At 37.8% G+C, this 14,555-nt stretch overlaps 2 protein-coding genes across 2 annotated transcripts; both read right to left on the bottom strand.

The window, feature by feature from the left end:
• Window positions 1–743: 743 nt before the first annotated feature.
• Window positions 744–7,754, bottom strand: rdh1 (retinol dehydrogenase 1). The gene is made up of 6 exons (XM_062431455.1): window positions 7,553–7,754; window positions 4,220–4,255; window positions 3,789–4,119; window positions 2,370–2,628; window positions 1,138–1,301; window positions 744–1,054 (listed from the first exon to the last, which is right to left on the bottom strand). The coding sequence occupies exons 1-6, from the start codon at window positions 7,553–7,555 to the stop codon at window positions 828–830; spliced, it is 1,020 nt and encodes a 339-aa protein (XP_062287439.1). The 5' UTR covers window positions 7,556–7,754; the 3' UTR covers window positions 744–827.
• Window positions 7,755–8,110: 356 nt separating this feature from the next.
• On the bottom strand, window positions 8,111–11,591 carry dhrs9 (dehydrogenase/reductase (SDR family) member 9). The gene is made up of 5 exons (XM_062431950.1): window positions 11,448–11,591; window positions 10,451–10,767; window positions 9,597–9,855; window positions 9,353–9,516; window positions 8,111–8,426 (listed from the first exon to the last, which is right to left on the bottom strand). Exons 2-5 carry the CDS (start codon window positions 10,761–10,763, stop codon window positions 8,203–8,205), a joined length of 960 nt encoding a protein of 319 aa, XP_062287934.1. The 5' UTR covers window positions 10,764–10,767; window positions 11,448–11,591; the 3' UTR covers window positions 8,111–8,202.
• Between the last annotated feature and the right edge of the window lie 2,964 nt (window positions 11,592–14,555).

Here is a 14,555-nt window from a genome sequence, read left to right as displayed (position 1 = left end):
ATGTTAATAAATATGTTGTATATTTGTAAATTTGAACAGTAAGATTTTGTGAGAGATATCTTCAGACAATTTGAAATAGATCTTATGAATAGTTCCACATAAACAAAATAACACACATATAAAAGCTGAGCTGCATTCTAAATGTGCAGTACTTATATCATTGAAGGTGATTAGAGAAATGTGTTGGATAATGATTTTTTTTTTGTGTGCCACTGAACAAAAACTGAAGATGTATTTATTTCATCTTTCATGTTTATATACCTCACGTACCTTCAGGGCTGAAAAACAAACAAATAATGACAAAAGAAATTGGATTTTGACCTATGCCATTAACTTTTCAAAGATAGGTTCTCCATTTTAAACAGATGCATGAGCTAAGATAGGTGTGCAAAGCATACTAATTGTACTTAATCAAACCCATCCTTGACTTGGTGACTTTGAATCAACATGATCCTTTTTTTTTTTTGGAATAATGATATTGGAACGACGGCCAAAATTGTTTTGGAGCAATACTTGAATGCACCCATGTCTATTTCATGGAAATGAATTTATGTAGTTGATTATCTTGAAGAGGATGCAGATGTCATTTTATAAACACGGTGAATAAATTCTTAACTTACAGAATGATTTATTTTGTATCATCAATAAAAACTGTATCTGTGATCACCCCGAACATGCCCATAGGGCTTAAATTGCTGCTGCTGAGACATGAATGAATAAATTTCCTATTTTGTAACACAGTCTTGTCAGTTTTTATTTTTATTGCCACAATATATTTCATGCTGACATGTGAAAACATCACAGGAGCCATTTTAAAGTACTTCAGTTCATGTGCTCCTGTCATCTTTGGGTAGAGGAAGAAGCACACTGATGACAAAGTCTGACACAAATGCTGGGAGGTAGGACAGAGGAATCCAGAAAAGTTTGGCATCCCAGCCTGCGCCATAACGTGTGCGTGGGAAACTAGCAGTCAAGGCGTGCTCCATACACCTGGTCACCTTGGAGATGTCCGGGCTGCACAGGAATCCCATGGAGAAGTCCTGAGCTTTCACATCTGATGGGCACAACAAAGAACAGAAGTCTCAGAACATTTATCTGACACTGTTGCTAATTGTAATTTACTGCACTTCCACTCACACTCGTCAAAGTATTTCGCTCCATAGGAATCTTTAACGTCTTGAGGGAGGCGGGCCCACATCCTCTTCAGGTCAGCCTCAATAAGATCCAACTGGGTCACGGCCGTCTTGAAGAAACCAGGTTCAATAATGCTCACTTTGATGCCAAAGTGTTGCATGTCCCTCCTGGGCAAAATAAGCAGATAGTATGTTTCTTTTTACAGAGTTTTTCTATTTTATTTTATTCATCAATCTCAGTTTTTCCTCTAAAAGCAGATTTACATCATGTTAGTATTTCAACTTTAACTGTGATTGTCAGAGCAGGGTTGGGGTCCAGAGAAGAAGAATTCATCAGTGTGCGATCAGTTTTTTTGCAACTGTCATGAAGTATATTTACTCAAGTACTGTAATCAAGTACAATTTGAAGTACTTGAGTATTTTCTACTACTACGTATCTTGGTCAAATGCCTATTTTTTTTCAAAAAATCTATATTCTATATACATAGATAGTATGGCCTGTGTAATTGTGTAATAAAAGGCTTTTAATGTACATTCTTTATTATTTGCTTATATTTCAGAACCACATATAACATACAACATACTTCATATTCACCGTCATTCATCTAGTTTTTCAATAAACATTCCTGGATCATAAAGTATGTGTATATGCATCTGTAAATAAATGTGTGTGTATGTGTGTGTGTATTTATGTGCTCAAATATATGTATACATGTAGAGAGAGAATTGTAAACTTTTACAGGGTTTTGTTGAAGTTTTGGTTTCTGTAATGTTTAATCTGTCTGATAATCTGTCTCTATCTGAAAAACAAAAACCTGCCGGGAACAAATGTGAATATGACAAAAATGTATGATCTTGTGTACATTTGCATGATATTTGTCACACAGGCAGCTCAGGTCGTACTGCACTCCCAGCTGTGTTTACACGGTCAGTTTCATTTGCTTCAACTAGGGCATTAAGGTTTACCTCCATAAAGACTGAAATTAGTATTTTATTTAATTATTTACTGGGTTTTTAAATCAAATGTAATGTATTACTAGCTGTTGATGGGATGGGGAGGTTGATGGCTTTCTTTAGATGGTTTTGGTGACCATGACAGCAATGATGCTGACACTAACCTGATTTTTTTTTTATTGTCTTAATTTCTGTACTTTTCTATATGTATTATCTTGCCTGCTTTTTGTAAGCCACATTGCTTCTGACATGACCTGAAGGAGGTGTGTGATGAATATTTACCTGAGGCTGTCGGAGAAGGCTTCCACTCCCCACTTGGACAGGCAGTACCCTCCACCTGTGAGCGACAATCTGCCTAGAATACTGGCCACATTTACCACCCTACCCTGGGCTTTCTTCAGGAGTGGCAGAAACTGGAGGGTCACCTCAATGACTCCCACCAGATTCACATCCAAAACCTTTGTGAAATCCTCCAACTGCATCCATTCTGTTGGGCCGATGGGTATGGACCTCCCAGCGTTGTTCACCAGCCCCCACAGACCTGCAGAGGAAACAAGTAGGATAATAATAGACTTCTGATCCTCTTTTCTTTTTAGTTAATAAAGGTCAAAACACAAGAAAGGACTATATGTTTTGGCCCTGTCCACATACATTTGAATACCCCTCCTAATGTATGATCCTAAACCTTTGGGGTTAAAAGCTGACCATGCTGCAATCGTGGCCTTCGATGACTGTACGCTGGCTGGAGGATGTAAAGGCACATGTCAAACTCAAGCAGTGAAAGCATACTACTCAAAGCTTTATCAGAAAATTTGATCAGATCTGGTAACCTTTTTTTTGTCATCTTAACTTGTTCATCTGCTCAACAGCTCACATACATTCATGGTAAAATGTATCTTGGTACAATAATCTGCATAAACCTTAGAATTCCTACACTGCCTCTAGTTTTTTATTTAATGTTTAATTTAGATGGTGTTGGTACACACAGATACCAACATCAGAACTTTGCATATCCACATACTTTTTTACACACTACAAATATTTGAGATCATTGCACTGCACTAATCCTGCATTCCTATCTCTGTATACTATATACATTCAACATATTAATCAGAATCTTACTCCCTCTATCAACTCCCCATAATATATTATACAAATCCCTTGTAAATATGTACTTGATGAATAATACTAAAAGGTTACATCCTTGCCTCAAAATGATGTGTTGCAGAGGCATGAGACCACCAAATCCTAAATTACTGGAGCCAGAAAACTAATGAAAAAGGATGATTTTCCAGAGAGAAATATGAGAATCCCAAAGATGAAATGGCACTTTCCTCACCATAACAATAAATATACCAAAATATTATGGAGATTAGACTGCATAGTGTTAAGATAAGCTTCAGATACAGTGGAAAAAAGAAAAGTGATACTTTACAAATAAATGAAGGTCTAAAAAACTTCTAAAGTTTACAATAAGTACATTTTTTTAAATCAATCTTTAGTACAGATTTATGTCTTGAATTGCAGTCGATGAGGTAAGTATTTTCTCCCTCCTGTTGAAAAAAAGACGGTTTGTTAAACATATCAGTAGGAGGATGATGAGTTGATGATAGGGTGGTCCAGGTTGCCTTTATCTCTCCCAGTGCCTCACTCTGACTGGCACCCTATCTGCCTGTACCCCCTGCTGTCCGCCCAGCTCACCTCGCTCCCTGACCTCTCTGCTCACAAACTCCACTGCCCTCCTGATGCTCTCACTGTCTGTTACGTTCAGCAGGAGGGTCTTCAGTCTGGGGGAGGCCCTGGATGCCAGATCTGCCGCACCTTCCTCTGTGAGACATGCAGCTATGACTTGGAAACCTTTTTGATCCAGCTGTCTGGCCAACAGATTCCCAAAGCCGCTGTCACAGCCTGTAATGAACACATGCTTCTTGTTGAAGCCGTCCACCTTGTAGGAATCTCTGATGTACCAGCGGAGGGCAGCGAGAGTGGCCAGAAGCAAAGCAGAGGTTAAGGCCAGGTGTGACAGGATTACCTAAAAAACACAAGTCACAGCTTTGACTTCTGTGGGATCTTAAAAGAAACATTTTTTATGGTTCCTTCCACATAATCGATCTATAAGGTAAATAACTTACCTCTGATAGACCCGTTGTTAGACAGTCAGTTAACACCTGGGCAGAGAAACATGCTGTTCAAAACATGTTCACACACACAGGCATGGGAGTTTAATTTGGGATTATGTCTAATTTGAGGATATTCATCATTACAAAACATAAACTGAAACAATGAAGACATTAAAAAACAACCAAATACTCAATTTTAAAGGATAAATCAAGTAATCTTCTGTAGATTTCAATAAATCCAATGAAAAGACAAAACTCAATTAAAGCTGCGAGCAGCGTTGGGCGGGACCTCGCCCCCTTGCGCACGTCGGGCCGCGGCGAAGCGGAAAGGTTTCCGTCGGGTGCATTTAGACGCATTCAGACCCGGGCATTTATCGGACATTGCAATAAGTAGATACACGTTACACACACAATCTCTCTCTCTGTCTGTGTAGACATTTAGACTGAGCAACTGAAATGAACTGCCACTTTGATGAGTCAAACAGGATAGGAAGTTATTTCCAGTGAAACCTGTAGATATGTTTGTAGTTCATGCTCATGTAATTCGTGTTTGATTTAGACTTTGACAGCAATGTCAGTGAAATAGTTGACAGACTGCACAGATATCTAAAATCATAATAATACAGTCAATAAACTTGAACTAGAATCAAAAAACTTCCTTATCAAGTATCATGACAAGTTTTCTCCACTGGGTGGCACACTAAGACCACAAATGAACCTGGCTCAGCCAACACACAGTCGTTACCATGGTAGTTAACGACTGCAGAGCATTGGCAGACTGGAGATGTGGGATTGAATGGGAGAGGAACAGGATGCACATGTGTATCCGCAGATCGAAAAGTATAAAACATAGCCAGACCAAATTACACACATCTATAGATGAGACTTGTGGCTCCATTTTGACGTTTGAATGGAGTCTGTAACTGAAAGTATGCAGGAATAATATATATATTTTGAAAAGCCTGAAAAATCGTCAAAAATCCCACATGTAACGGCAAATTGTGCACTTCCTGTTGGATTTAGGTCAGGGGTGTCAGCGCGTGATTTGTAGGTCTTGTTAAGACAAACAATTGAGTTTTGGTTTGATCTTTCTACGACATTCCTATCAGGCTTAGTGGCCGTTTTACTGTTTCTAGGTGGCTGAAAAATCGTCGAAGAACCCACATGTAACGGCAAACTGTGCACTTCCTGTTGGATTTAGGTCAGGGGTGTCAGCGCGTGATTTGTAGGTCTTGATAAGACAAACAATTGAGTTTTGGTTTGATCTTTCTACGACATTCCTATCAGGCGTAGTGGCCGTTTTTAATTGTTTCTAGGTGGTGCTAGAGCCGTTTTACTGTTTCTAGGTGGCGCTAGAGAGTCCATTTTGGCACTTTTGGGGTTAATTTTTCCATTTTATCAAATTTATGGCCAGACCTGATGTGCGTGTTGAATTTAGTCTGTCCTGGAGCATGTTTAGGTGGTCAAATTTAGGGTCAAAGTGGCATGAGACATTCCTCCCATTCATTGTCTATGGGAGCGTTTTGGCGAGGGTTTTTGGGCACTTGACCTTTGAGGGCTTCTAAAATCCAAACCGGACGAGTAATGGAAAAGTTGTTCAGATAGTTTGTGCAGCAGGGTGTGCTCAGTCAGCTATTTAAGTTTGAAGCCGCCACGATGAACGCCCTCGGACAAGATAGCGTTTGTAGCAGGCCAAGAATCGTCAAAAATCCCACATGTAACAGCAAATTGTGCACTTCCTGTTGGATTTAGGTCAGGGGTGTCAGCGCGTGATTTGTAGGTCTTGATAAGACAAACAATTGAGTTTTGGTTTGATTTTTCTACGACATTCCTATCAGGCGTAGTGGCCGTTTTACTGTTTCTAGGTGGCGCTAGAGAGTTCGACGTTGTTTGTTTTCCCATTTTATCGAATTTTTCGCCAGACCTGATGTGCGTTCCGAATTTGGTGAGTTTTGGAGCAGGTTTAGGGGGTCAAATTAAGGCGCAAAGAGGCGGTAGAAGAATAAAAAACGGTACAAATTCAATAGGGTCCTTGCCTCCAGGAAAGGACTCCTCTGGAGTCCTCGCCCTCTTGCCTTTCGGCTCGGTCCCTAACAACTTCCCATATATCTGTACCATACAGCTCCACTGTTGTCTAAAAACCTTTTAAAACACATCAGTGAGCTACACTTTTGCTGTCGTGTCCCTTCACTACCATAAACATGGACGCTGTGGTTTATTTGAGTCAAACTCATACACACCAGCCTGCTGCTGTATAGTCACCGGAGAACATTTGGTGCTGAATATAATCCACAAAAAGACACATTTACCCCTGTTTGAGGGACATTTACTAAAAACCATAGTGCCCAGTTTATTTGGAAAATGATTAAGCCACTACATAAAAGATGAAACTGTATATATGTGACCTGTTTTAAAGTTGTACATCTTCAGTGTGGAGGTCGGGAAGGATGACGCCTACTACTGAGAAAAGGACTAACATATTGTTAGTTTGGTCTTTTCATGCTATTTGATAATTATCATCTTTTAACATTTTGGTTATAGATTAATTACACAGTGGTTCAATATAGTACCACCTTGACCAATAAAACATTGAATGCTAATTACACTTGCATCAGTATTCATATTAATCCAATATGTGTGATCCATTTTTCTGCATTATAGTACTGTACTTTTAGTGTTGATACATTCAAAGTAATTCATTGTGAATTTTTCTTCCTGTACTTGTCTGTACTTTTACTAGAAAAACCCAAATGCATGACCTTTACTTGTAACAGGTTTTTATACTGTAGTATTGCAACTTTAACTTTACGATCACCACAGTGACATATATATATATATATATATATATATATATATATATATATATATATATATATATATATATATATATATATATATGTCACTGTGGTGATCGTAAAGTTAAAGTTGCAATATATATATATATATATATATATATATATAAAATAACATGTGTTTGTGTGTGTGTGCCACGACATAAGAGAAAAACTGAATGTTGTCGGTTTTCAAACTATTAAAATTGTACATACACATTTTTAAATTATGTTTTGGAACTTTGAGAACTCGGGCAGATAAAACGAAAACTATCTAAATACCACTACAGGTAAGCCTAGCAATTACAAAAAAAACATGTATTTGGACCTTAATGCAAAAATGTCTCTTTTGACCACCAGAGGGCATCACAACAAATGAAGATGGTATATGATGCCCCAAAAAACAACAAAAAACCCCATTAAATTCCCACTCCTTAATCCTTATTTTGCTTCAAATATAAATGAATGAAGTTAGTTATCAGCTCTGGCAACACTGATGATAATGCAAACATACCATGACTACAGTTGTAGGGATGCAGATGCGTCTTCCTCATCCAGAAAAAGACTGAACTGAACGCAGTTACGATCCTTTCTCAATCAAAACTTGAAGCCCAGAGTTAAGTTTTACTCGAGTGTGAGGAGGATTGACTTCAGTGTATCTGTAGAGTCAAGGTCCAAACTCAATATAACAGGGCTAAATGTTTCACTAGCATGAGGTTGTGTAAAACATTACACCAGATTACTTGACCCCCCCACTATTGATAACTACATTCACCTTTTACCTCAAATCAACTTTGAAAACATGACGGCCCAAAGGTCACAGAGCAAAGCAGATAATGTGTTTGATGTTGTAGAGAAATGAATGTTGATTTCAGCAGAAGAGCAAAAGTCCATTAAGAACAAAAGCTTTACAAGTTGATAGAGACATAAAGTTGTGATTAAAAAGAGGCCAGTGCATGATGTCAAAGGTCAATGTCTGAGACGTAGTGAGAATCTTACAGTCGCTAAGGCACGCAGGATAATGTCTGGAGGAAAGTTAAAGACAATGAAGAGCCAAACATGTTTTTATAAATATGTTGGTATGATGTAACATTTATTGCAGCAAAAATAAAGGACCTTAAAAAGAATCTTTTATGGCTACAAATTTTCCAAATTTGACAGAAACTACAGGACTGACACTTTTGGCTTGGGGCTGTTTTTAAGAAAGAGTCTGTCTGAGATGCAGGTTGGCATGTAGGACAGAGGCAACCAGAAGAACTTTGCGTCCCACCCAGGAGAGTAACGAGTGCGAGGGTGAACAGCAGAGATGGCGTGCGCCATACATCCGACCACCTTCATCAGGTCCCCGTCTACCAGCTGCTGAAACCTTTCATTCACCGTTTCAAGCGCTGAAAGAGAAACATTTCCCACATATGAACCTTATATTTCAACACATAATCAACATGACAAACAGACATGTGGGAACTTTTTAAAACTTCTAAAAAAAAGAATATAAGTTCCACTTCATTTGTTTAAAACACCTCATAGAAATGATCCACCAGTTGGCATCAGAGTCTTAACAAAAATGAGAAAGAGCAAAAAAAAAAAGGAAAAAAAAGCAATAATTCAGGCTTCTTTCTTTCACACCAGACCATTTCTCTGTTAGAAATCTGGAACCTGAATAAAAAAAGTAGAAACTGTGCACATCCAACCCCAGGTGTGGACAGGTGCAGGGCAAAAGAAACAACAAAGCTTCAAATGAAAACAATCATTAATAGAGAGATGGACACCACTTGTACAAGCTATGCCATAACTCTGCCTCTTATAAGACTGTCTTCAGACTTCAGATTAGGGCTGGGCAATATATTGAAATTATATCGATATCGATTTTGGATATCGTAATATCACAATATGTCATCAGAGTCATCTTTTCCTGGTTTTAAATGCTGCATTACAGTATAATATATAATTTTCTGAACTTACCAGACTCTTCGAGCTGTTCTGTTATTTACTTTTTACCCACTTTGTCATTGTATCCACATTACTGATGATTATTTATCAAACATTTCATAGTGTAAATATTTTGTGAAAGCATCAACAGCCATCTCTACAATATTGTTGTAATATCGACAGAGGTATTTGGTCTAAAATATTGTGATATTAGATTTTGTCCATATCGCCCAGCCCTACTATACTACAGTATATATATATATATATGTATACTATATTATCTAACTATACTTGACGACAGGATATCTTCTATGTGCGATTATTCTGTATTGACCTGTTGTAATAAAGTTTATCAATATTCATTAACAAAGACACAGTAACTCACATGACTCCAAGAAACCATGGCCATAGTCGTCTTTCACATCCTGAGGTAATTTGTCCCAGAGCTTCTTCAGGTTATCTCTCACCATCTCTGTGTCAGTGACGTTTGTTTTGAAGAAGCCTGGCTCAATGCATGCCACCTTGACTCCGAAAGCTGCCAAGTTTAAACTGAAACACAGAATAAGCTGCTGTCAGTGTAACGAGTAAAAAATATTCATGCAGCATAAAAGTATATAATCTTCTCTCACCGCAGACTGTCATTGAAGGCCTCCACTCCATATTTGGACACGCAGTAAGGCCCGCCGAATGGGCTTATTCGCCCAAACACACTGGCAACGTTCACCACTCTGCCTTTGGCCTTCTTGATGAGAGGGAGGACACTCAGAGTCACACTGATGACACCGCACAGGTTGACAGCCAGCATGGGCTTGTAATCCTCAATGGTGAGCCAGTCAGTGGGACCAGATGGGAGGGAGATTCCTGCATTGTTCACAACACCCCAAAGTCCTGGAGCAACACAACCACAAATGGAGACATGCATGGAAATGAGAGCAATGGAGAGCATGACACTTTTTGAGTTAACTTGATTTGAAAGAACAGTTTTTACTTTACTTTTTCATTTTCGATACTACTCTCATGTCTGCCATTACATATGAACCTGGAGCCAGCATTCCCAGCTGGGATCTGTTTTTTGAGTGAAAGCAGTGAAGAACCAGAGGGGAAAGTATTTGAAATGTAATCAAATTAAGAAATATAAGGCCTTCCCTAAAACAGGTTCAGCTTCTCTTCTTGTTTGCACAAATTAAACAAGCCAATTAATGAGTGATCTTTACAGGTGCTCATATTAAGTTTTTTATTAGTTTTGGACAGAGCCAGGCCAGCTGTTTCCTCCCTGTTTCCAATTGTTAGGTTACGCTAAGCTAACTCTAGCTTCATATTGAACATACAGATATGAGAATGGTGTCAATCAAATGTCGAACTATTCCTTCAAAGTTGGGGGGTGTTATTTGAAATACATCATCATCATTACGACCAAAACACAAAGTAAATTCAATTTGTTGTAGGATTGCTGAAATCTGTCATGTAATGTGAATCCACGCACCTTTCTGTCCAACCAGAGTCCCAATGAAGGCTGCTACTTTCCTGACACTTTCAGTGTCTGTGACGTCCAGGTGAGTGGTAGTCAGTCTGTCAGAGGAGATCTTCTTCAGCTCATCCTCGCCCTTTTCAGTGTAACAGCCGGCGATCACGCGGAAGCCCAGCTTGTCCAGGTGTTTTGCAAGGAGATTGCCAAACCCAGAGTCACAGCCAGTGATGTATACATATTTATCTTCCTTGTTTGGTACTCTTTTGGACTCCTTGTACCAACGATAGACAAACCAAAGTGCCACAAGTCCGAGAATATGCAGGAACATCGTTCTAGGGGAAAGAAAATACCAACTTATACCCTCTGAAACTTGGTAAAACCTGATATTAAATCCACTCATAAAAGAATTGAACTCTTCAAATGTGCCACTAACCTGTATTCCTTTATTGGATTTTGTCATTATTCATTATTATTTATTCCTCGTCTACCTTTTATTTATGTAATTCATTTAATGTGGTTGTAAAGCTGGAACTCTTTCAATTTTTTTTGCCAAGTTTGACAGTAGGCTACACCCACATTAAAATGGACAAGCTATATAAAAATCAATATTTTTGCAAAAAAAAATCTAAATTGTAAGATGTTTCGTTTACCATATTGAAAATCGCAGAAAATTATCAAACAAACAAGCAAGCAAACAAAAGCTAAACTGGAAAACGTTTCATCTTTGGTTCTCATTTAAACTCTTAAACTTCATCATTTTAGATACTTTGCAAGCTAATGCCATACATGTTTGGAAATAAATAACCTGTATCCAACCTTTTTGTCATGGTGCAATATTATTAAAGGCCTGACATTCAGACTGAAAGGCCTCTTCGTTCACAATATCTCCATTATAATTCCTTTAGGACAGCTATATAACTTTTCAATATGTGTTCTCGGAGATTCAGGGAGGACAGGAGCCAGGATAAAATAAGTTGAACAGCTGTTTAGAGAGAGCAGAAATTCAACTTACATGTATATTTTCTGCAGTCAGAGTTGCACTGTGGAGTAGCAGGACGGGGCCTTTCAGGGGTAATTTAACGATGAAGAAAGGTGGACATGGGTTCAAAGTTTGTTTGTTTTTTAACGCTTCATTTAGCGCAATTTTCCCCCAAACATCCGGGTAAATCAGCTGCCCTCCTCTTGTTATTTTTCTGCCCCACCCGCATTCTGCAAAGACCCGCCCCCTTCTCGGCCCCCGATTGGCTCCGACTTTGATATTCTTTCCCCAAGCCAATCATCTCACTCATCATGTATTATTCTAACCAATCCAACCAACGAAGGAAACGAGAACTAGCCAATCAGAGGAAGAGTAGGGGAGGCGTTCGTTGAATGCGGCTGGGGAGAAAAATAAAGCGGGCTTCGCCTTGGATTTTGGATTTTGGATTTTTTCCAACAGGGTTTGTGAGGAGCGTCATCTGCTGGACAACACATGTTAATCTTCCTCTTCTTCCTTTGTTGTAAATTGGCCGGTGACAAACAACATTTTGGTGCATCATCACCACCCTCTGGAGTGTTATTATAATGCTATTACATTAAATTCATAACTTAAGACAACTTCATTAAATTCTCCCACTGTGCTCCCATTCGTGTGCTGTCTAAAGATTTAGAAAGCCCACATCCCCTGAACTGTTGTAGTATAAAAACATCAATTTGGACATAACATTGTACCTTGCATTCAACCTCTATGGAATCGTCTTGCTGCCAGGCCAGAAAAAGCATCAAACCTCCACTGTTAGATGATTTAATTATGTATTGCACATATCACATTTTAATTTTGCACCTGTCACCATTTTTTTTATTTCCTTTCATTGCGTCCATATTTCCTTTGTTCAGTCAATATTTTTTTTCAAGATTTATATCCCATTTTTAAACAATTATTATTCAATTCTGTAAACAGATTTTAAACCTTAATTATAATGTTAATACTACTTAGTTAATTGCTTAGTTACTTTGTTAATTGTATTGTTTCATTATTATGATGATGATGATGATGATTATTATTATTATAATGAAAGGACAGCATAGAAAGAGGACTGTGGATTTTGTCCGCGATCACTTACATTGTAAGTGCATTCTGAAGAGATCTTTAAATAGTCAGTATGAACAGGAGGAAGAAAAACATGTTTCAATGTTCATCTGGGCACCTGACTGCTGTTTCAAGACAGACTTGAATTGTGAATCCATCATTGAAAGGTAATTCAGTGTAAATGATGACAAATCTGTATGAAATTACATTGTGAAGTTCAGCTGAATCTATTATCTCACAGAATATTCGGTGTTGAAAGATAATGTTGGTTTCACCATAAAGCTCAGACTTTCCCTCTTCTTCTACAGATACAAAACTCAAAATGTGTTTTCTGGGTCATAGTAACTCAAAATGGTGGAGTAGGTCACATTTAGGGAATGTTCCCAAAAATGCATATATTGCACAGCACACAATATATGTAATACAACCTATCTAAGAATAAAGAATAGTTTTGTCACCCAGAGATAATCAGTAATTCATTAAAAATATGTGTTCAGTATAATTAAATCTTTTATTCAACAGGTGCCCCCTGCTACTACTTCATGAAAGCATATCGAGTTGTTTTTTAAATGACAAATTCTACTATTGGTACTACTGCTGCTTGCTCCCCTATGAAAAATAACTAGTTTTTATCAGTGTTTTTGATGACAGCCCCACCTTCCTGTGGCATTATCAATCACCTGTGTTGTGAAAAATAACCGGCTGTAAAGAAGGAGCAAATTCCAAACTTGACTTGTCTTAGCGGGCATTAACCCCCAGAGCCTTTAAATGTGCCTCCATTTACATCTTTTTTAGTCAAAAAAATATACTGTATATATTACTATTTTACATGGTACTACAGCTTCAGTCTTATTTTATCTGAAGGAAATGTGGTTTGCAGACGGACATTAAATGCAAAGACCATAGAAATAGACTGACGGCAACAAAAATGATAGATAGAAATAAAACATTTATGATCAAATATACAGTAGGTTACAATAAATTAAGGAAACATCACACTTTTGGAAAACACGCTGAATTCAGCGTACCAACAGCGTACCAACATCAAAACATATAGTTTTAATGATGGAAAGTGATAGGTGTATGTAATTCATTGTTCCTAATACAGTAGCTACCTTGGTTGGTTATTATTGTAAAAATGAATAAAATTTGTGATTTATAAAAGTTTCCTGGAGCCATTCTGATGACCTCCAATGACATGTACTAACCAAAATGTCACCACTCATGGTACTTTAATTGTCTTATTAATGTATTATTGTGTTATTATTGAGTCAGTACCTGACCACAACTAATGTCCTCACGGTCATTACACCCATTTTACAATCACCTGATAACGATCAAACAGTCGAAGGATGCTTTGTTTTTTCTGTAATCAAGCAATGTTACCAATTTTCATACTTTAAACATCCCACTGGGTTTGTTTTGAAGACACAATAGTATAACTAATAGTGGTCAATCTACATGAACTTGGATTGATTTTTGTAATTTTTTACAAAGGCAGTCTAGTAAAGGTAATAATGCTGACACATCCCGTATCAGTCAAATAGACATGTAGATAATAAGAAAGGAGAGGCATAGGTTAACTGGATATAGGATAGGAATTTCCTCTGATTAGCCTGTCAGTGGTGTTGGTGGATTTCTGAAGAAACCAGAGATTCTCTGAGGAGTGCAGTCCAGGTATAGTATTATATTTTTCTTTTCTCCCACCAAAAACTGCTATACGGCATTACAACTCAACCAGTATTTCTCATTAATAATTGCTTTTTCTGCCAGAAATTACTGTATAAAATCCAGTAGTGTTTTGTTGTTGATGTTGGTACGCTAAGCTGTTCAAAGCAGCGTGTTGCTGTTGTTACATTTTTCCTCACACCTTACATCTAAACTTCAAAACTACTTTTTCACATGAGCAAAACACTTAATTTCACAATTGTTTTGATGTTTCCATTGATATTTGAATGACAGCATACAAGGTTAAAAACAGGAGTTTCTTCATAGTCAGTATTATTAAAATAAAAAGTAACCAGTGGATAAATTGTAACTTATTTGAGTATA

The sequence above is a fragment of the Scomber scombrus genome, chromosome 13 (genome assembly GCF_963691925.1).
Source record: "Scomber scombrus chromosome 13, fScoSco1.1, whole genome shotgun sequence".
Classification (NCBI taxonomy): domain Eukaryota; kingdom Metazoa; phylum Chordata; class Actinopteri; order Scombriformes; family Scombridae; genus Scomber; species Scomber scombrus.
This window is presented reverse-complemented; position numbering and strand designations above follow the sequence as displayed.

Coding starts and splice junctions, on each gene's coding strand:
- rdh1 (XM_062431455.1), bottom strand. Junction 4,120..4,219: donor TAACAACGGGTCTATCAGAG/GTAAGTTATTTA, acceptor TGTGTTTTTTAG/GTAATCCTGTCACACCTGGC. Junction 1,055..1,137: donor AGCGAAATACTTTGACGAGT/GTGAGTGGAAGT, acceptor TGTGCCCATCAG/ATGTGAAAGCTCAGGACTTC.
- dhrs9 (XM_062431950.1), bottom strand. CDS start 10,763: ATGTTCCTGCATATTCTCGGACTTGTGGCACTTTGGTTTGTCTATCGT. Junction 9,856..10,450: donor GACTCTGGTTGGACAGAAAG/GTGCGTGGATTC, acceptor GTGTTGCTCCAG/GACTTTGGGGTGTTGTGAAC. Junction 8,427..9,352: donor CCATGGTTTCTTGGAGTCAT/GTGAGTTACTGT, acceptor TTTCTCTTTCAG/CGCTTGAAACGGTGAATGAA.